General features: G+C 38.3%; 1 protein-coding gene across 3 annotated transcripts in view; it reads right to left on the reverse strand.

Annotated features, from left to right (window-relative positions):
* DPP10 (dipeptidyl peptidase like 10) overlaps positions 1–21,146 on the reverse strand; it is an 860,783-nt gene that overhangs the window by 21,132 nt on the left and 818,505 nt on the right. For all 3 annotated transcript variants that reach the window (XM_074967232.1, XM_074967233.1, XM_074967231.1), the window contains exons 11-19: positions 19,941–20,064; positions 16,650–16,688; positions 15,413–15,520; positions 11,035–11,126; positions 9,484–9,531; positions 8,658–8,779; positions 5,673–5,720; positions 3,176–3,274; positions 3,003–3,072 (exon numbers count right to left, since the gene is read on the reverse strand). In XM_074967232.1, coding sequence (XP_074823333.1) covers positions 3,003–3,072; positions 3,176–3,274; positions 5,673–5,720; positions 8,658–8,779; positions 9,484–9,531; positions 11,035–11,126; positions 15,413–15,520; positions 16,650–16,688; positions 19,941–20,064 — 750 coding nt within the window. The remainder of the gene's footprint in view (positions 1–3,002; positions 3,073–3,175; positions 3,275–5,672; positions 5,721–8,657; positions 8,780–9,483; positions 9,532–11,034; positions 11,127–15,412; positions 15,521–16,649; positions 16,689–19,940; positions 20,065–21,146) is intronic.

Genomic DNA, 21,146 nt, shown 5'->3' on the forward strand with positions numbered 1-21,146 from the left:
TTTGCTTTGCAAAGAAACAGATAGAAACAGATAACACTAACCATTGTTATTGAGGACTACAGTGAACGTTCCTTTTTTCCCCTTTCAATTCCTAGATGGCTTGGTAGTTAGATCACCCCTTTGAGACCATGGACAAGGAAATAAGTGTGGCTGCTCAGCAGGATTAATGGTTCCTCTGGTGATCTACCACTAAAATAACCATTGTATGGACACTCCTAATATGTGTGCAGAAGGAACAAAGTGACCCTAAGTCAGTCACAGAAGTACCACTTTCAGAAGGTAGAATGTCTGGGAAATGACATCACACAATCAGCCAATCAGTGTTACCTGAAACAGCCTGATGTCCTTCCTGGAAGTACAGTACTGCTTTTTGGAGGTGGTACTTCTGGTAATGAAAAGAAGCAAGATGTCAATTTTGAGGTTGTTTGGATGGACAAAGTATCTAGCTTGCACACAGGCTTCCAACCACACCTTGCCTCAGAGACTGGAGCTATCCAAAGTGTGTATGAAACCCCTGGGCTCAGTCCTGCAATGGTCTCACAGACAGAATCTAAATTGACTTCAGCTGAAGTTCTGCATTCTCAGGTCCCATTTGGGTCAACTCTAATTCTAAAAAGAGATTAATTTGGCGACCTCAGTGTAGAGTTTGTGGCAAGCTGGGCTGAGAAATATCACCTCTTTCTCTTCAGGTGGTGGGAGAGGTGAGCCACATAAAATGAGATAGAGAAGGTCTTTCCTGTCAGATTTTCAGTATTGATTTTTCATTACCATCTAAAGGGATTTCTAAAAATAACTTCTGTTAACACTAACTCTGAAAATTCAGCACTGCAAAAGAAGGGGTTTCACTGAAGAGAAGCAGAAATTCAATATTCCAGAGGTAGGAAAACCAAAAATTTGTATTTGTCACTAAGGTCCTTTCCCTCCCATTTGTAAACACCACAAAATAATCACTTTATAAGCATAACTTTCTGGTATCACTGACAGCTTGTTCACTGGAGACCTGATACCATGCAAATCTAGAACTCAAACCCTGCCTCAGTACCACTCTTGGGTGCTGAAACTTCTGCAAAAGAAAACATTTTAAAACTCTCTCCAGACATATATGTAAATAATGCTCAGTCATAGCAGCACCTTCTCTTTTGCCTTCCTCAAATTTGCATTAACTTGTAGCACAAGAATTAAATATATGTTGAAGAATATTTATTTACTCAGCTTTTTTAAGTCACTTTTTAAGCAAGTTACATGAAAGTCCCTGAGTACCCTTATTTACAGAAAAACAAGTTTTTGCCATGGCATATGATACCAATTACGCTGGTGTCAAATGAGTTTATCCCTTGGCCCCGGAGAACAACTGCCTATAATATAAATGTGCTCAATCATATGCACTAGCAAGTAGACTCTCTCTCTCTCTCTCTCTAATGTCTATCCTCTCCTCCCTGAAGGAGAGGTCACATTTTACATCAGCCATTAAAAAACAGAGATGCATCCACTAGTCTAACTGAAAGATAGTCCAGGAGCCCAGTTTTCAAATGTAGGCACTTAAATGGAATGTCCAAATGACATATTGGGCATTGAAATCAGCACTTACTGCCTGTTTACCTACTAATGCATAAGAACCGACCTGAATGCTCAAGTGCAGGAATTCTGGACAACTTATTTAGAGGCTCATGCTTGCAAATTAGGCCTTGTACGTATAACTATAAGTATCTTTGGAGATTTTTATTAAGCAGAAGACACTAATTTAATGTATCCTGTCCTAGTGTTCATCAGGGATTACATTTTCAATATGCTGCATAGGCGTGTACCCCTCCATTCATTTTAACAGGAGTCACATTGTTAATTCCCTACACACACTACTGATGGAAAATCTATCCCAAGACTGTAAATGATACAAAGCTGTAAATGCTGTATGCAAGTGGTATAATACAGGCATTAGACATATGGCTTCCATGTTTGTTAACCAGAATCTGAAACCCAGTCTGTGGGCTCCAAGGGAGAATATAAACCTAGGGTGCTGAAAACATCAGGATGGATCCCAGAGTCGGAGTGTCCTAACATGACTCCTTTTTACCAATGATGAATTAGTTAGTAACCACTGAGATGTGAGAAAAACCAATATGGCTAATTAGAAATACAGGGACAAATTATGTCTGCTCCAATGTGGGTACATGGAGAGAGGAGAGTGTGTGTACTAAGAATCCCTACCTTAGCTCTCCTGCATATAACACTACAGCCTTAACACTATAGCCCTCACTCCCTGGGCAAAAATGGAGGTTGGCTAATGCTGATAGAGGTATTGATCACTGCTGACATATCAGGGTGGATTGGAGGTGTGATCATGGCTTCCCTCCCCATGCGCACATGTCCTGTGAATGAGTAAGCAGAAGGAGGCTGGCTCTGAAAGAAACATAGCTACTTTATTTCTATAACATGGGCTGCCAGTGAGTGCATCCGTCCTCCCATAGTCTTTTCACTGACTTTGGTGGTCAGTGGATCAAGCCCATAATGTCTCCAGCCACTGGTGCTCCAGTATTTTATCTTCTCTCTGCTATTCCCAAAGCAGTTGGGCTCTAGAAGTCTTAACTGATCTAGGCAGTTGCTATTTCTATCAGTGATAGAAGAAAAAATTATACAAAAAAACCATACAGTATCTCTGGTGATGTAAACAGGCATGGCTCTATTGAAGCCAGTGGAGCTACTTGAGATTACACCAGGTGAAGATCTGGCCCTTCACATCTAGCTATCAATAACTTGAACCATGTTTATATTGACAAGCTCACAAAACAGGATTTTTATTAGCCAAGACAGAAAACAGCATCTTCCTGATAACAAAGGTTTTAGTTTACCAACTCAAAAGCTGTGTTATAGGGAAAGTGATATTTTCCCTACACTCACTCCCCCCACACATATATTTTACAACTGAAAATACAGAAATAAATCCTCTCTTTATACCCCCATTTATCTACTTTTATTATTTGTAGTGACCCTAAATAGATACTTACATTATTAACAGAACAGCATACTGGTTTCGATCTGTGAAATCCTTTGGAAATGACAACTGTAAAGGAAGTTCTTTTAAGAAAAGAGAAAACCATTAAAGGCAGGTAGTTACACAGATCCAAAATAGTAAGAAGAAAGTTTTTTCTGTGTTAAAGGAACATTTTGCTAAAATTACCATAATCCTCAATGTGAACCATTTTAATTTCTGTCCGCAAAATCTTTTTCTTTAAAATAGTTTCTTTCAACACAGCATTATTTTCCAATATGTAAAATTCTGCAGGAAACAAACAGGAGGAATCAGGGTGGAAAGATACAATGAATCACCATACAAGACAGAAATCAAGATACCAATAATTAAAGAAAAAGAGACAAATATACAATGTTAAACCTTTTTATAGTTTCTTTCTTTAAACAAGTTTTATAGTGCACCTACTTTGGAACTCAAAAGCCAAACTACCAGCTTAATTCACAATGTGCAAGGGGAGCATTAATGATTTTGTATGCTCTGTTCTGGCTTCAACAAGTTTTGTCTTCATTAAATATCAAGGGCTAAATTTTGCCTTGTGGTGCATGGCAGGTGGTAGGGGGAAAGAGCAATACCCTCACTACCCACTCCATTTAGGAGCCAGGCACAATGCAGATATTAGCATACCTGACACACAATGGGAGCGTGGATGGTTGTACGGGAGATGCTACTATGCTGAACAATGCTCTGTGTTTACAAGAAGGCAGGCATACAGTCCTTGCCAAAATGGATGCCTGATAGTAAGAAGTGGGATAAGACTGAGAGAGCACATGATGCACCTATCACCAGCGGGAGTAAGGAGTTTGCTATCCTTAGCACCTGTCTGTCCAGTGCAAGAAAATGACCCAGAACACCTTTACTTGGTCACTACCTTTCTGTATTCCTCCCTCTCTCGCACTTCAATGAGGAGCCAGGGAACAGTTTGGCTTAAAAGCCAAAGCCAGATTTGAAACAACTCTTTTGCATTTGGATGAAAGATCCTACTGTTCTTTTTTATTCTCCAATCTCACCCCCTTAATGTGGATTTTTGAAATCATACATCCTCATTTAGGGCAACAAGGGATAATCTAACTAGAATGTTAATTCTGGGCAGTCAACCAAAATGTTATAATTATAGTGTTAGGATATAATAATTTGAAGTAATCTTTAATCACACTCTTATTCTTTTATTAATAGAGGGGGATTATCTAATCTTTCACTGAAACATTATAAATAAATCTTATCTCATTATTGGGTTTTTGTTGTTGTTGTTAATGGAAATCACTCTCTCTCTAGACCTACTGCCTTCTCTTCTTTCCATAATGTTCTACGTAAATCCCACTCACATTGCTGCTTTGGTTCTTCACAAATGGGAATTTTAGAAACAAATCACAAAGAGCCAAATTCTACTCTCATAAATACTGGGCAGCTCCACAAAAGTTAATGAATTTACAAAGTATCAGAGGGGTACTAAGTATCAGAGGCCGTGTTAGTCTGTGTCCACGAAAACAACGAGGAGCCTGGTGGCACCTTAAAGACTAACAGATTTATTTGGGCATAAGATTTTGTGGGTAAAAAACCCACTTCTTCAGATGCACTGAGTGATATACTTAGCCCCTGGATCACTTTTAGGGTTTCTGCAGTATAGAGCTTGACAACTGCAATAAACAGTAATACTGAACATATGAAGGAGAAAGGGCAGTTGTTAGCTTTTCCTTAATTAAGTGGATTAGGATAGTTATCAACATGCTGTAACTCTATTATGTATTTGAAAGGTCTGATCGGTATGACATTTTGAAGATGCAGGGCCAGATCCTCTGCTGTGGCTGAGCTGTGCTTGGCCCAGACTAGAGGAGGATGGACAAAGATGGCTTCTTGCCACCTTTGTAGCCCTGGGATCTGGGAAATAATGTGCACCGGCCTGGACCTCCAGCACAAGTTTAGAACATCTTGAGGCTGGTTTAACTAGTGCCAGGTGCCTGTGCTGTAGATTGCCAGGGTGGAGGAATGCTGGGTGGGACTGGAGGGATTGGCAATAATTGCTGCTATGGTGGTCCTACACTTCCTGATGTTTGTGGCTTGTTTGCTGCTCCCTGGCTGCTCTGACAACGCAAAGGTCCATAGCAGACAGCATAATTAGCAACATCTGAAATGTAGAGGTAATGGACCTGATCTCACAAAACGCAATTCTTGGAATTCCTATTTAAAATATCAGTGAAGGCACCCTGGATTTGCACCAATATACTGAGGGCAGTACTTGATTCATTGTATGCAAGTTAAATTTGATGATCAGCCCTGGGAGGTCTGTACTTTAATCCAGAATAATTGGATTATAACTTTAAAAACATTTTTAAGACTACAGAAGACATTTCATACTAGAAACATAATTTACATAGTGAGTGAAAGGGATGAAGAACATCCTGCCACCTAATTAACTCAAGTGTAAATAGTAGATGAAAGATATGCATCTAGCCTAACATGTATCTGAGAAATCCTGGGAACGTTCTAGTCACTTGATTAATTTTTTCTCTTATCACTTCCAGCCATGTTTATTGCTAGAATGTAATTAAGACAGGTTTATGGAAATGAATTGCATAATTTTTTTTCTTTTACTTATGTTAAAACAAAGATTATAATAAGGAGTTTCTGTGGAATGGTGCTTACTTACTTCCAGGGTTACTTGTAGTGTGCACGCTAACAACTGGAACGCCTGGCCCTATTTTTGTAAAGGGAGAAAAGTACAAATAATAATTAAAGTAGAAACTGCTTATGAGTTGCTCTGAACTTCAACAAATAGCAAAGATCGCAATAATTGAAGGAAGGTGAACACAGAGATGACAATAATCACTTTGTGATGCAAATCTACAAAAGTGCAGTAAAAATACCATATAATTCCAAAGAGTTCCATAATTAAGAAACTCTTTTGGTATCTTTTTTCTAGGTATTACAGTTAAATGTAGGTTTAACATATTAAAGTATTATTTACTGTATTGCAGTAGTGCCCAAGGTCAGAAAGTACCAGGACGTGTACCACATTTTAGTAAATGCTGTATAAACACACAGGAAAACATGGGACCAAATTCTGCTGTCAATTAGACTGGTGTGGAACTCAAGCAGCTTCTCCGACTTAAATTACTCATGATCTTGAGTGGTGTAATTGACAGAAGAATCGGATCTGCAGTCCCTTCTCTGAAGAGTATACAGGCTAAAAAGACAAAGAAATAAAAACGGTGAAAAGGGAACAATAGTTTTAACCACTGCACATGACATATTTGTCTAAAAGATACATTCTGAAACAGGAAAGAGACAAAAAGAAGGTGAGAAGGCCTTGTGTTGAGGAATGGAAGTCAGGCGATTTAGGTTCTCTTCTTGGATTTGCTAATAACTTCCTGTGGGACTTTGGGCAATTTACTAAAACAAAACAAAACCCAACCAACCAACCAAAAATTCAGAAAAGAATCTAAATGTTTAGTACTGATGTTTTTTAAAATAAAGCATTTCAATTTTTTCATTTGAAATGACTTTTAGTTTCAAAATTTATTTCAATTTTATTTTAAAATTAAAAAATCTTTTAAAGAGCTCAAAAACTAAGATGTTTTGTTTGACCTGAAATTATTATTATTTTTTTTTTTTACTTTTCAGTTTTCAAAAAATTAGAAACACTTTCACTTCAGATTGACCTAAATGATTATTTCTCTCCACTTTTCTGGTACTGCAAGTGAACAAAAAATCAGTTTTTTTTTCATCACTCGACAAGGAGCACCAAAGGAAAACTTATAAACAAATAAACACAAAGAAAGTCTGACAGGATACCAGCTCAACACTAGTTCTAGCAAACTGGGAATTAATTCTTCACTCAAGTCTCTGGAGGTGCTTGAGAGATTAAAAGGGATGGGATAATGAGACAGTGCTACTGACTGTGGGCAAACAGGAAATAGAAGTTAGACTATAAAACGTGCTCACAGGTGAACAGAAGGTGAAAGAACTGAAGCTTGAAGGATGAAGCTAACCAGCAGACCCCAAAGAGTTTAGCAGAGATGTGTTTTTGTTGCAGCTTTAAGCAGGGCCTATTGTTTGTTTTAAAATGTGTGTATGTGTTGGGGAGGAGGGGGGTATTTGTCTGTTCAAGTTGGTTTACCTCAAACTCTTGTAAGTAAACAAGAGAAAAGCTTCTGTTGCTGGACTGTGCTGCTGACTCTGACATCTTAGAAATGTTGTGCCCCCAATACAGTCATTTTGCGCTACCCTAGTGGTCCTATGGGGCCATACTGCTGCCATAACTAGGCTGTTGAAGATTCCCAGGTGGAGTATAAAAGACTGTACTCCATCTTCACATAGGGACTATGCTGGGGATATACCTAGAGAAGAGGCATGTGCGATCCCAAGCTGGCAGCTCTAATTTATATTGGGGATAGGGAAAAACAAAGGTGGTGTGTAGCCATCTCTGTACCCCCCGTAGCCGCCTTGGGGCTTGCACCAAGTGCAGGGACATGCTCAAGGTTCGAGCTCATAGGGCCTGATATTCAGACATGCTAAGCATCCACAGATCCCATCAGTCTCCAGTGGAGATATGGGATCTCTCTATCTCTAAAAGTCAGACCCCTAATGACCAGTCTTATTGCTAGTATAGTGAATGTCAAAGCTGGGAGCAGAATTAAGGTCATTCTCATTTCAAGTGTACAAATAAATAATTCCGCATTAAATACATTTTACTAAAACATAATAAGAACGAAAGCTATAGAGCCCAGCACCTCCCTGCACCTTGCTGGGGCAGTGGTTCAGTACTGACTCCGAAGTAAGAAACCCTTTGCTGACTTGCCCATACCACTTCCTCCAGCACCCAGGGATTGTCTAGGTTGTCTCCCAGTCAAGAACTAATCAGGGTGAACCCTGCTTCAACGATATGTTTTCTCTGTAATGCTTTTATCTTAAGAATAAAATAGGCTTTCATAAAAAGAACTGGGTGGTAATTTCTAACTGTTGACAATTACCCTAGTATCGGTTTCTGAGGAGAATGCAAACAAGTGCGCTTGGGCATCCTGTCTCTGTTGAGAATAACACAGTGAAGACAGGGAACTGTGCAGCCTGGAAATACTCTGGCCAGAGGGAGTAAGGCTTCAGTCTTCACCCAAGAAAGGCAATGGGTGGGGAGCTGGAAACCTGACAGTGAATGCCCTTGCTAGACCACTGAGGGGAAACACAAGTGCAATTGCCCTGAACAATGACCATGTGTGTTTGTTTATTGACAGGTATCTTAATGAAAATGCCCCTTATTTTAGTCACTATACATTTTTTTTCTATTTGTATTAATATATTCTATTTTCAAACCTAATGGATTTTTTTTGTGAAACAGAAATACACAGTTGCAGAGAGAAGTAGATGTACAGGCAAAGAAGTGGACTGTTCAAATGTATTGCTAGATGGCTGTTTTTCGTCATTGTCTACCTTATACATTTTTACAAAAATGATTTTAGGCTCCATACCTCCAATGCGCTCTGCACAGGGGAAGCCTGTGCCTGCATGGACCTAGCAATTGAGCTTGTTGCTAGATTAGGGCCTAAATCACTACCCAGAAGAAGATATTAATATTTGATATACACAAATAAAGCACTACTTTAAACAATTTTTACTGTGAACAATATATTTGACTTACCTTTACAATGTAGTAAAAAATGCTTGTTCATGGGACTAAACTTTGCACTGAAGTATGTGCACTGATCTTCCATGAACTTGCATGAAAGACACTGGCGGTTCAGTAATCCAACAGTTGATACACTGAGAACAAAATTAGTTACAAACATCAGAAAAGTTTCATTTGATAATATAACAAACTCATGAAGTGATGCCAAAGGCCCACCAGACATTAGGTTTGTTTCCTGATCTCCATTCGTCTCTTGCTAATTTTTTTTTTTTGCTAGTTTTGCACCGAATATGACATGCTGTTGGTTGCTCCATTAAGCTACAATCCTACAAGCTGTTCTGTGAGGGAGGTCTTCTAAACCTGCATGAAACAGCTTACAGGACTGAGACCTTAATTATTAAAGGTACCCTTGGGAGTGAGAATAAAAGTAAAAAATTAATGAGAATTAGGGAGCTGTAGCTTTTAGAACTGGGGTTTCTGCATGGGTGAGACAGTCTGCCCACAAATTTTAGACTGAAGGATTGGGGCTTTTGTAAATATAATTTTAGCCATATTGAGAAAGCTTTCTATACAGTATACCAGTCTGAAGAATACATATGTATTACACCATTGCATTTAGAGTTCACCAAATTTTTAATTTTATATTATATTCACATAAATATGATTGGCAATTTTTGAGCATAAAGTAGTATTTTACACCTACATTGTACTCATTTTGCTCAAGTGCAGATGACTAAACAAGCTGTGAGACAGCAGGAGGTCAGGCACACAGAATCTCTTTCTAGTTTATAGTACTTGTGTTAGGGCTATTGTAAATTTTCATCTGAGTATTACTTACCTATGTAGCTGTCTCCCTCTTGGGGAATCTTCAGTGCTTAAAAAATAACTGCCCAAGAAAGACAAATAAAATTAAACTCACTTCTGAAAACTCTCTGATCCATATAATGTTAGGAAGAACTTTCAGCATGAAGCCCAAATCCATGCAAAGCCCATTATGCAACAAATAGAGCTGGGTGAAATTTTTTACACTTTTTTTGTGTGAAATGTTTTACAAACTCATGCTGGTTTCGCTGAATCGTTTCAGTAAAAAAAAAAATCTGAAAAAGTCAAAACATTTCAATTTTTCAATTCAAAATGAAATTTTTTGTTTCAAATTTTCCTTTAATTTTATTTGAAAAAAATAATTTAAAAGGTTTAAAAAATGCTGGAAATCAAAATGATTCATTTCAATTCAGATCAAACAAAATGTTTCTCCCTCATCTTACGCATCACTGAACATTTCAAAAAATGTTTTCAGTTTGAACCAAAGTATTTTTGGTTTTCTAAATTTCCAATGAGCCCCCAAAAATCCATTATTCACCCAGCTCAAATTACAAATGTGCAGAAAGCTTTACATACCCAGGCTGATCTATGTTTTCATATCAAACCAATGCTGAACTCTCGGGGGCACATTATAGCTGCCTGTGTGTGGCACTTATGCACTGAACAGCATCCAAAAAGAGCTTCTTTCCTTTTCAAAATCCACAGATGGATCTATCTGTAACTGCATCCCCCAGTAACCCTGGAGGCAAGGGTACTGATTCGAATCTCACACAGGCTCCATCACTGCTGCTGAAACTCTTTTTACTTCACTGGAGCTCAGAGTCAAGCAGATTATATTTATTTCTGCCTTATACAGATATAAAGAAGACCTGTTCCAAAGCCCATTGTAGTCAGCTAGACTCATTCCATTGACTTCAATCTGTTTTGTATCAGGCCCATACTCTCTCCAGGCACTGCCATTCAGTCAGTGCACTTCCTTCCTTATTTAGGAACCTTAATATAGTCCCTGATTTGGTTTTGACCAGGTTTCATTAATAAATTGGTTGAAACTCAATGATTTTGGCTGAGTTCCCCTCTATTTTCTGATTTGAGTTTTTGTATCTGTTTGAACAGAGAACATCAAAGTGAAGCTTGGAAGATTGGAATGCCCACACATTGAAACCAAAGAAAAGGTATAAAACCCCTGTGAACTCAAACCTCTGAGTTTTATCAAGTCTAATAATATTGCCAGGTTTTTTTTTCTTGGATTCTGGAGGGTGGGGAGGGGGAGTGGGGTTGGAAAGCTTATTAACTCCATGCTGTAGTTTAATTCCTTTTATTTAATCAACAGAATGAGTCAGTAGATGGCACAGCATATCTCCATTAGTTATTCGAAAAAGATACTTGCATTACCTTGGCAGATCAAATGTATGAAAGTGCTCTTTGTACTATGGTTATAATTTATGGCAGTGCTTTGCAAATGAAAAAAATATTGTTACTTAATTGTATATACACTATTTCCAGTTAAATTAATTCTATCTCAATAATTCAGATATTTTACCTGCAGACAAAGAACACTAATACTCACATCTTTTGAGTATTTTCATCATATGCTAGGATTTTGATAACTTCCCAGTTTCCTGATGTCAGGTGTCTCACACTGATTTGTTCAGTTTTAGCCTGCAGAGAAACGGTAAGTATTGACTTTCATCTTACTACTTACGTTTTTCTTTACCTAACGTGATTGTCAGCACACATCATTACTGATTTACAGCTTTTTAATCTTTTAATGTACAACATAACTCACTTAAACCACAAAACCCACATGCACTGAAAGGCATTGACTGTAAGGATCCTTTCTCCCTCAATATTAACTTTTCCAAAGGTAGTACAATCATGTCAGTTTCCATTGCATTATTTGTTTTCAATTACTCATACACAATATCGACAATAGAGGTTCTATATTTTATCTAGGTTGGCATATCTTTAATTTTGGTGCAAGTTTGATTTCAGCTAGAGGCTATCACAATACATGCTGAAATTTTCACTATATTAAAAAAGACCTTTAAACTAACAAATAAGTGTTTTTCTTCCAGAAACGAGAATAAAGGTGCAAAAGATCAAAGCCAGATCTTTAGTGCAGCAATTCACAGCAGCTGAGGATTTGACCCCAAAGCTGCAAGGAGCTAAACATAAATAAATATCACCTGTGTTTCTTGAAGATTTGCTTGTCCTTTACTTGCTGAAGTGGCACAAAGAGGCATAGCTTGACCCTATGCATTCAAAGTGCTGTACAAACGTTAGCCAGTTACTGCAGAAAATTTACTGTAGGTTTGTACAGAGCAGAGCGTAATGGGGCCCTGACCTGGTCTAGGCCTCTAGGCATTAACACAATACAAATAAACAACACCAATACTACTACCATCCTGTGAGGTAGGCAGATCAGTGTTTTAATCCCCTTTGTTGCTAACTTGCTAGGAGTCAAGGCAGAGCTGAACGTGGTCCCTAGAATCCACCTGTTATATTTGCATTTAAACTATCAGAGCCTAAACTTCCAGTCATTAGAATTACAGTGTCTCAACCACTGAGAAAATAAAAAAGACTGCTTGGGAAAGAATTGTACGGCAAGTGTAAGATATTACAGTAGTTCCTAGAGGTCCCATCTGAGGTCAGGGCCACATTGTGCTAGCTGCTGTATGTATCTATATTAAGAAATATTCCATTAAAATGGGGGTACTGACGTTAGTTGGGGCATCTAGAAACTATTGAAATGAGTGAGTGTTTCCTGTCTGCTTAGATGGTAGAGGCTAGAGGACTCTTCATTTATAACAAAGTTCCATCCGTGGCAGCACTGAAGGGAATTTTTAAGTTCTGAAATCACAGATTCCAAAATAAGCTGTGGTTTATATTGCTGGTAAGTATTAAACAATGTGGCTGTTTTTCAAGGTTACAGCTGTAATACATAATTTATTATGCTTGCTTGCAATTTTTGCCTCAAATCATTTAAATTACTTTTAAATTCTCATACTATGGTAGAAAATAAGAACCACTGTATATTTGTATTTTTTGGGGTGGGGAGGAGGGGAGGGAAACTAACTAAGAATTTCCAATAGACATATCACTCCTGGTTCAGTCCAATTTTTTAATTAATTTCTTTTCAATATGATATAAATTATTAAAGGTATTTGGGAACATAACACAGATTGAACACTTTACATTCAACAAGTAAATAAATTGATAGGCTCTAACACTTTTAAAAGTAGTGCCCCAGAGAAATTAAATTAGATGCTTTTGATAACCTGATTTGGTTATGTAATTGACATTTTGTGTGATAGCTTTTCTAAAACTTAGCATTAAGAAGGTTGATTTAAGATGTTCTAAGCAAAACCACCATATCTCACTAGCTGTGCTTCATTTGGATAATCAAACCCCAATGATTAATTGAAACAGAAGTGCATTGATCGTTAAAGTTTAATTCTGTGTTGTTAGACTTTTATGTTGGGGGCAATAAAACTGCTTAACTTCTCCTGTGTCTACAATGCTTACTTCTGCTTAACATTACTAATGAAAGCTCTTAAGTGGGCAATTAAACATAACATTCCATTGTTTACTGCAAGTGTTCAGTGTGGATTTTGGTTTTCACGATGTTGTGTACTAACCACCTATTTAAAATTCTGCTGAGGCAACTGTTATGCTTCTGTGGCTCACACAAAGTGTGACAAATATTTGATATGACAAAAGACTTTATGTGAAATGGTTAATATAATTTTCATGTCTCCATGTTTGCTTTAGAAATGGACAATCAGATTAATACAGTGTGCAAAGCACAGCATATAAACACATTTCCTATCCTTTATTGCCCCATATCAGCCCCATTACCATACAGAGTGTTGCTTACTGATGAATAACGATCAGTATATGGAATGTCTGGTTTCCTCGTATATATGTAGATATATATGTAGATAAAAACTAACTCCAGGGAGCAGCTATACACTAAAAAAAACAAATTCATCACTAGTGTAAGGTAGTACAATTCCACTGAAGTCAGAATTAGACCTATTCATAGTCATGGTGAATTTGGCCCAAACAATCTGAAGTCTTTGCCACTTTGCAGTTGTATATTCCCCCATGTCCTTATTCTGCTGAAAAGGGATGGACTGCTAAGCATTTAAGCACGTTTACCTTTAAGGATATGTGTAAGTCCCATTGAAGTCAGTCCTTAAAGTTAATCATGTGCTTAAGTTCTTTGCCAAACAGGAATGGATTTAAGCGTGTGCTTATATGCTTTATTAAACTGGGGCCTTTATTGAGTTTCCCCAAAACTTTGGTCAGGTCTAATGAATCATAGAATCATAGACTATCAGGGTTGGAAGGGACCTCAGGAGGTCATCTAGTCCAACCCCCTGCTCAAAGCAGGACCAGCCGACAAGTTCACTCCAAACTTTTTATCGGCACTAACATTTAGTGTGACCTTACAAGACATTTTCCCTCCATTTTGTTATTATTTCAAACACTTTTGCAGGCTACACAGCACCATACAATGGGAAAGATGCCTAAATAGGACTGCCTTGATTGTTACATTAGCGTAATAGTCTCTGATTTTCATGCACATCACTGGTTTATTGAACGATGGAAGTTTGACACACACACTTATGTTTCCCATTCTAAAATCTTAGGGCACGTCTTCACTTGCAATGTTAAAGTGCTGCCACAGCGCTCTAAAAAACCCACCTCCACGAGGGGAGTAGCTCCCAGTGCTGGGGCACTGTCTACACTGGCGCGTTACAGCGCTGAAACTTGCAGCACTCAGGGGGGTGTTTTTTCACACCCTTGAGGGAGAAAGTTGCAGCGCCATAAAGTGCCAGTGTAAACAAGCCCAAAGTGATAAGTTAAGGTGCAACTGCTCTTTCTTTTTTTCACACTGCATTGTGAACAACATGCTTTATACTGAGATCAACATGAGCATTATCGTAAGCGTGTGACACCAAGGAGCATTGGTATCATGAATGGCTGCTATTTTAATTCCTTAAGGCTCCTTTGAAAATCCCAGCATAAATTGTCTGGGATATGGCCACCTCTCTTCTTGTGTCCTATTGAGATCAGCTCAGGTACCTGAATTATCAGCCCCCTGATTTAAGTGGGAGCTAGAGGAATTCTCAGCTCTATAACTTAGGCTCAGATTCTCCAAGGGTTTTTGAAGCCTCACTCCTATTAATTTCAGTTGAAATTAGGGTCCAAAATCTGTTAGAGGATCTGGGCCTTACTTTCTATGTTAGTTCACCACAGTCCAAATCCACTGGACCTTCTGGTCACACTGCACACTTTGTCCCAGGGGGATAACCCAAAGAAGTCAAAGTCATTGGAAAATGTAGCACTTGGAAGTGGCAGAATTCTAGTCTGGTTGAACTTTTGGAGGGTTTCAGATTTGGACATTGGTTCCCGTGTATGTTTTATCAATTACATTTTGTGTGTGCACCCAGAGTTCTGGACTGACATTTAAATATATATAAAGTAAAATTGGCATTCCTGAAGATTTCCTTGATTTCTATATTCCTATGGAATTTATTGGATTAATACAGAGCATTACCTTATTACCTTGCTATAGAGGATTTAGAATGCAAACAACCTCTATGACTAGTTCTGGAGACAGGAAGAGAGATTGACTACCAGGTGCTGTGTGAGTGCCTGCTGTTGACAGATCTATTGAGCATCTTTGGCATCAGCCTACTATGGAGAGAGAGTTCATCCACCTTCCTGACTACATGGTGCTGCAAATGTGTCTTGCAGAAGAGCTGTGGTCACGACAGAGAAAAGGCTATCCCAATTATACATATGTGGAGGCTCTCAAGTGTCTACTTAGGGCAGTCTTTTCTTTGTGTAAGACATCACCAGGGACACCCCTTACCAATATGCCTGGGGATTTATACAACCACTCCCCCAAAATATGAACTGAAGCAAAAACTTACCTGAACAATAAGCATGGCTATGTGGTGGAATTCACCCCGGCCACCTTGTTTCACTGGGACTATCATAAAGAACTTACTTCCATCTTTGGAGAAAACTGGCTCCTCATTCTATAAATATAAAATTGTTTCATTTGTCTCAAACTGTGTATTAAACTCTCCATCAAATAATCAGCTTGGATATCTAAATCTGTGGATTGTCATTGCTTACACAAAAGTTAAAGAGGTGTCCTTCAGCTTTCAGCATAACTGTGTCTATATACCATGGTAAAAATAATGGAACTAGAATGGCTAAACCTCAAAGGGTTCTGAGATATGGTTCAATTCAGCAGCTATAAATTCAGACACTTTTTCAAAACTTTTTTGCCTGAATATTTGGGCTGAAAATCTCACAAAACTGACTCTCTCTCATGTGATTTTTGGTATTGTCCTCTTTTGCTAGTGTTGGAAATACTAGAGAGTTTCCTTTATGGGCACATGTATAATGAAAGAAACAAGTTTTATTGATAATGATGACAAATGTTGTCTACTGTGTCAATTCAGCAAAGCAAACTTGGCTTTTACAGGACTTAAGCCACCGTTTCTGAATCTGGATGGACATAAGCACATGTAAATGCTCTGATGAATCAGCGCCCTATCATTGACTGTTGAACTGTGTAAGTAACTTTGCTTGTTATGCATCTCCTAATCCAACATCATATAGAAATGTTAAAGGGACACCGCCAACCAGAAAATCATAATTTTTAATGATTTTTTCTTCAACAGCTTACAAGATGTGACCTGAAATGTGTTTTAAATAAATATGTTTCATCCATTTTTGCAATCTGTTGGATTTTTTATTTGAATCTGTGAAAGTGGAACCATTTGCTGACATTTTGGATCTACATACAATTCATGTGTGTTAACTTTGTCATATTATTCTCAAGCATTCCTCTGGAGCCTTATACAACCTCTTTCTCTTCTATTCCTTTGCATCAGTTTTGAACAGGAGGAAAAAAGGAGTAAAAACATTTTTATCTGAAAAGTCAGCAGATCTTCCTCAATGCACACAGAAGTAATTTTTACACAGTCATTTTTCTGATGATCATATGTTATATTAATGTGGGGGTCCTAAAAAGTGACTATTTTATTTTAGCAGAAATGTCATTTTACATTTCATTAAAGAAAATCAAATAACGAGATAAAAGTAACAATAGAAGCAGCTATGCATTACATATTTCAGACATCATTCATACAGTACCTGTTTAGAAAGCCACACTTCTGATGTAATCTCATATTTCTAAAAGAGAAGAATTATCTTTATGAAATATATACAGATCAAAAAAATCCTTACTTTCATCAAAATGACTCTTTATATTTAATGTTTGTGTCCTGTGTTACAGAGCTCTAGCCCAGCGGTTCTCAAACTTCATTACACCACGACCCCCTTTTGACAACAAAAATTACTACACTACTCCGGGAGGACGAACAGAAGCCTGAGCCTGCCCGAGCCCAGCTGCCTCGGGCCTGGGGGCCAAAGCCCAAGGGCTTCGGTCCCGAGTGGGGGGCCTGCAACCTGAGCCCTGCTGCCTAGGGCTGAGGCCGAAGCTGAGCCTACCACCAGGGGTGAAACCCTCAGGCTTCGGCTTCAGCCCCAGGCCCCAGCAAGTCTAACACCAATCCTGACAACCCCATTAAAATGGTGTTGTGACCCACTTTGGGGTCCCCACCCACAGTTTGAGAAGCTCTGTTCTAGTCTTTCCATTGACATTATCCCCAAAATGTACAATACTTAAAAGGTTATAACAGATGATAATTTAATTATAAATACAGCTGTCTTTCTGAATTTCCAGGATAACTAGGGACATAAGATCTTTTAAAATCCTTTTTTATTAGCTTCAAAAAGCTTTGAACAGACAGTAAGATTTGGTTTTTAACTCTACGCATCATCTGACAACCGGAAATTTTTAGGACCTTCAGCAACATTGGCTAAACAGCCAGCACCAGATTTCTATCATTTGTTTTCATCTGAAGCATGTTTTTCATGGGTCATAGTTTAGTTTAGTTTCATGGGTAATAGTTTAATGAATACATCAAAATCTTAGTATCTACTATATCATGCTTCATGTAGGGCCATTGCCTTTACATCATACCATACAACCAGGTACTCCATATATCTACTAGTAAAATAATATGGGACAGATTTGCAGCTGCTATGAATTGTCTTAGCTGCACTGAAGTTATGATAATTGACACCATCTGAGGATCTGCCCCTAGAACTGAGGTCCGATCAACTAAAATTCAAGTGGCTATCATAATTGGATCATTTGTTTTGATATAAATCTTTTTGGAATTGCAAATGAATACTGATAAACTCTTGAGATATTTACAAAAGTTGCATATGCATTAGCAATGAAATGGTAATATATGCTGTAAAACATTCTTGCACTGAGGATTTTTCAGTTCAGTTAGAAAGCCATGAGTCTTGTCCCACTGTCACTGAAGTCAATGGCTAAACTTTCCCTCAGTCTAATGGGTGCTGTGACAAAGTGGGAAATATCTGTGTTATTTTTTATGAGTATTGTGCATACCTCTGTGTTTGTTTATGTGGGTTACTTGATATGGAGGTAGATCAAAATGAGGTTGTAAGAACGAAACCAATAGGAAACAAAACAATGGCAAAGATAAAGTGTTATCAGAGCTATCTAAGCCTCTATCCAGGCTAGACTGCTTTACTCTTCCCAAGGCTAAGCATAGCATACAAAGGAATCCTAACCGTTAAATATGGTGGCCTCAGGAAGGGGGTGGAAGGAAGTTGTCAGCTGCTGCAGGCTGACACAGATTGACTGAGAGTAAATGTCTGCAGCAAGAAGGCTGTAACTTCTTCCCCAAAGAGAACAGGGGGCACCAAGACTAAGACACGTCTGCATAGGGGCTTGTGGTGAATGCTAAGTGTAAGTAAGACTGTAGGTGTATGGGTCTCTTTGTTGTTTTAAATCCACTTCTCTCAATGCTGTGAACCTTTTGGCAAATAAATCCTACTTTGTTTGAAGAAGCTGCTTCTGTGTCACTGCATTTTATTACTATCCACATGATCCCAACTGGAAACCATTCAGTGAGTGGTTGGATTGTTGGGTTTCACCCCAGGGAAAAGAGAAGTTGTGGGTATTGAAAAGGGTGCACCTGAGGGACTGGACACAGCTACCCAGGGCCATGACAGGTGCAGACTGCAGCTTTTATATGTTTGAGATTCCCAGTAATGACAGGAATCAAGACGAATGAAATAAATATTTCTGAGAGGTGCTACAGAGCAGTTAGTGTAAAGGTGTTATACAATATTCTTTTCTTTTTCTTGTACACAATCCAATCACATTCCAGCAACAGCCACAAGCTCTCCTTTACCTGTCACATTTTGTGGTCCATCTGAAGGTGTACATTCACAAATATTTCTGAAGGCACCCAGACTTATAAAAAAAGTATAAAGAGGGATGAGTGATGGGTGCACGTGTCTTTGGAAATAGAAAAGTCATCATAGGATGAACACTTAGTTTCCAGTCCTGTTTTTATTGAACTCAAGGGGATTGTTATCATGGTCTTCAATTCAAGCAGGACCTGCCGGGTATGGAGACATGTTTGTGTGAGGGGAAAACGAGGAACCATGTCCTGAACCTTTGTGAAAAAGCTTCTGTTTTGAAATGGTGCCACGTCCTACCACCACACAGAGGATGCTGTCAGAATCAGCAGCAAAAGCATTAAAATAAACATTCCTTTTGATGGGACTGGCCACTTTTTAGAGCTGTGTTATCATGGCTAAATTACAGGATAAAAAGTGAAATATTATTTCAACATTGGGCTCCTGTGGAAACATCACATCTTAGCAATGGCTTCTTCTACCGGCAGGAAATTTGGAAACAAAAGTTATCTTCTCTACTAACTGTTCTGAACTTTAGCTCCCCTTCACACACCCTTATGACTCCATGACAGTCACCATATGTGATTTCCTTTGAAGCCCACAAAAACCTCTCCCCAGTCTTCCCAGAAATGTCAATTTCAATTTTTAAAAAATAGCGTTATCTTAACAATCAAATATATTGTTTAGATATGATGAGCCTCTGGGGACTATCCTGCATCTTTTCTTTAAATCCATGCAAACCTTTATAGATACTAAGGTCTGGAATGGAACTATGTGGAGAGAAAGAACAGTGACTGGACAGCTGAGAGTACCTGAAGGGATATATCTTGCCTCTGCCTTAGCTAGCTGAAAAATGCCTGATTTTCAGAGGTGATGATCATCTGAAGTTAAATAATGAACAAAGCGTAGGAACTCTGAAAATTAGGTCTCTCAATTTTACTGATTGCATTAAATCATTACATTGTAAAATCTGGATTTCTATCCTTTCATTTATCTCCATGTTATCTGATTATATTTAGTTAGTAATTACGGCATCAAAAGACATTCTGAAGACTAAACGCCAAACACCTATTTCTGGTGATAAGGATAAATATCAGTAATGTAATCTGTGAAAGAAAGAAACAAGGAAATCTGACTTACCTTGCTACAAGCCCCAGTCGTGGTCTCACAAACCGTAAGAATGGAAATGTTCTGAGGTCTGTTTAACCATCTCACCACAGTCTTGGTATTGCTTACCCACTTTACCATAGTGATGTAGTATTCTCTGAGGTAAACATAAATTTTAAAATATAGTGGTCATATAATTTATATACGGCTGTATAACGTTTTAAATTATAGTAGTAAGTAGACCAAAGCTGGAAAACAAAGCCTGAACTGAGTTGCTCCCTGTGAAAACATCAGTATTGAGGGATGAAATTGGATACCCAAATGACAAATATATTGGGTCATGGATGCCACCACTAGGAATAGTGGTTATGGCATGCTGCTTGCCTGGGAAGTTTCTGCTCCTTTAGCAGTTATCTTGTAATCTTTTAAGTAGCCGTGAGACACATGCACCTTTTACAGACTTTGTCCCACATGACTGTATGCAATACATTATTCAATGAAGATTTAAACTGTATAAAATACAGGTTGTAAATATGTCAAATTACTGCCATATTTAAAATAGTTTCCCAAAAATATATACTGTCCATTTTGATGCTGATGCAGCAAACCACATAAACATGTGCTTAACTTTGTGCAAGTTAGTAAGGTGTTTTATGAAACAGAAGAGAGGTTAGAGCAAAGCACTGAAAGTTAGGTATTGGAAACTAATCAGGACTGTGCCATTGAGTCATGGTCAGAATAAAAGGAGAGTAAATTTACTTGCATTCTCGTTTGTCTGTTTAGTGTGAGAAGCAAATAAGTAAAAGGAGAACCTACACAGAAACCAGATGTTGCACCTGAACATTCCTAGACTAATCACATGTGGTAACGAATGCATTTGTTTTCAAAAATAGTCTGCAGATTGCAGTATTTCTTTGCTATGCCAGATGCTTCTCTGTCCTGGACATATAGCAGACATCAAACTAACAGAAACAAACTTTTGCACAAACACTCAATCCCTCCCTCACAAAAACAAAAACAAAACAAAACCACAGAAACCCACCATTGCTTTGCAAGGTTTGTGGGACCATTTTAAAATGCCACTGATACACTGTAAGTATTCGATGCAGGGACCGAGTGAAGAGAAGTCAGACGCTGTGTCACTGTTAGTCGACTTTCACTGTAACAAATAATTTGTAATACCAGACAAACTGTCCATCCCCAGACATGTTTGGCTCAGCAAAGGAGTCCAACACACAG

This window comes from Natator depressus, chromosome 11 (assembly GCF_965152275.1).
Source record: "Natator depressus isolate rNatDep1 chromosome 11, rNatDep2.hap1, whole genome shotgun sequence".
Classification (NCBI taxonomy): Eukaryota; Metazoa; Chordata; order Testudines; family Cheloniidae; genus Natator; species Natator depressus.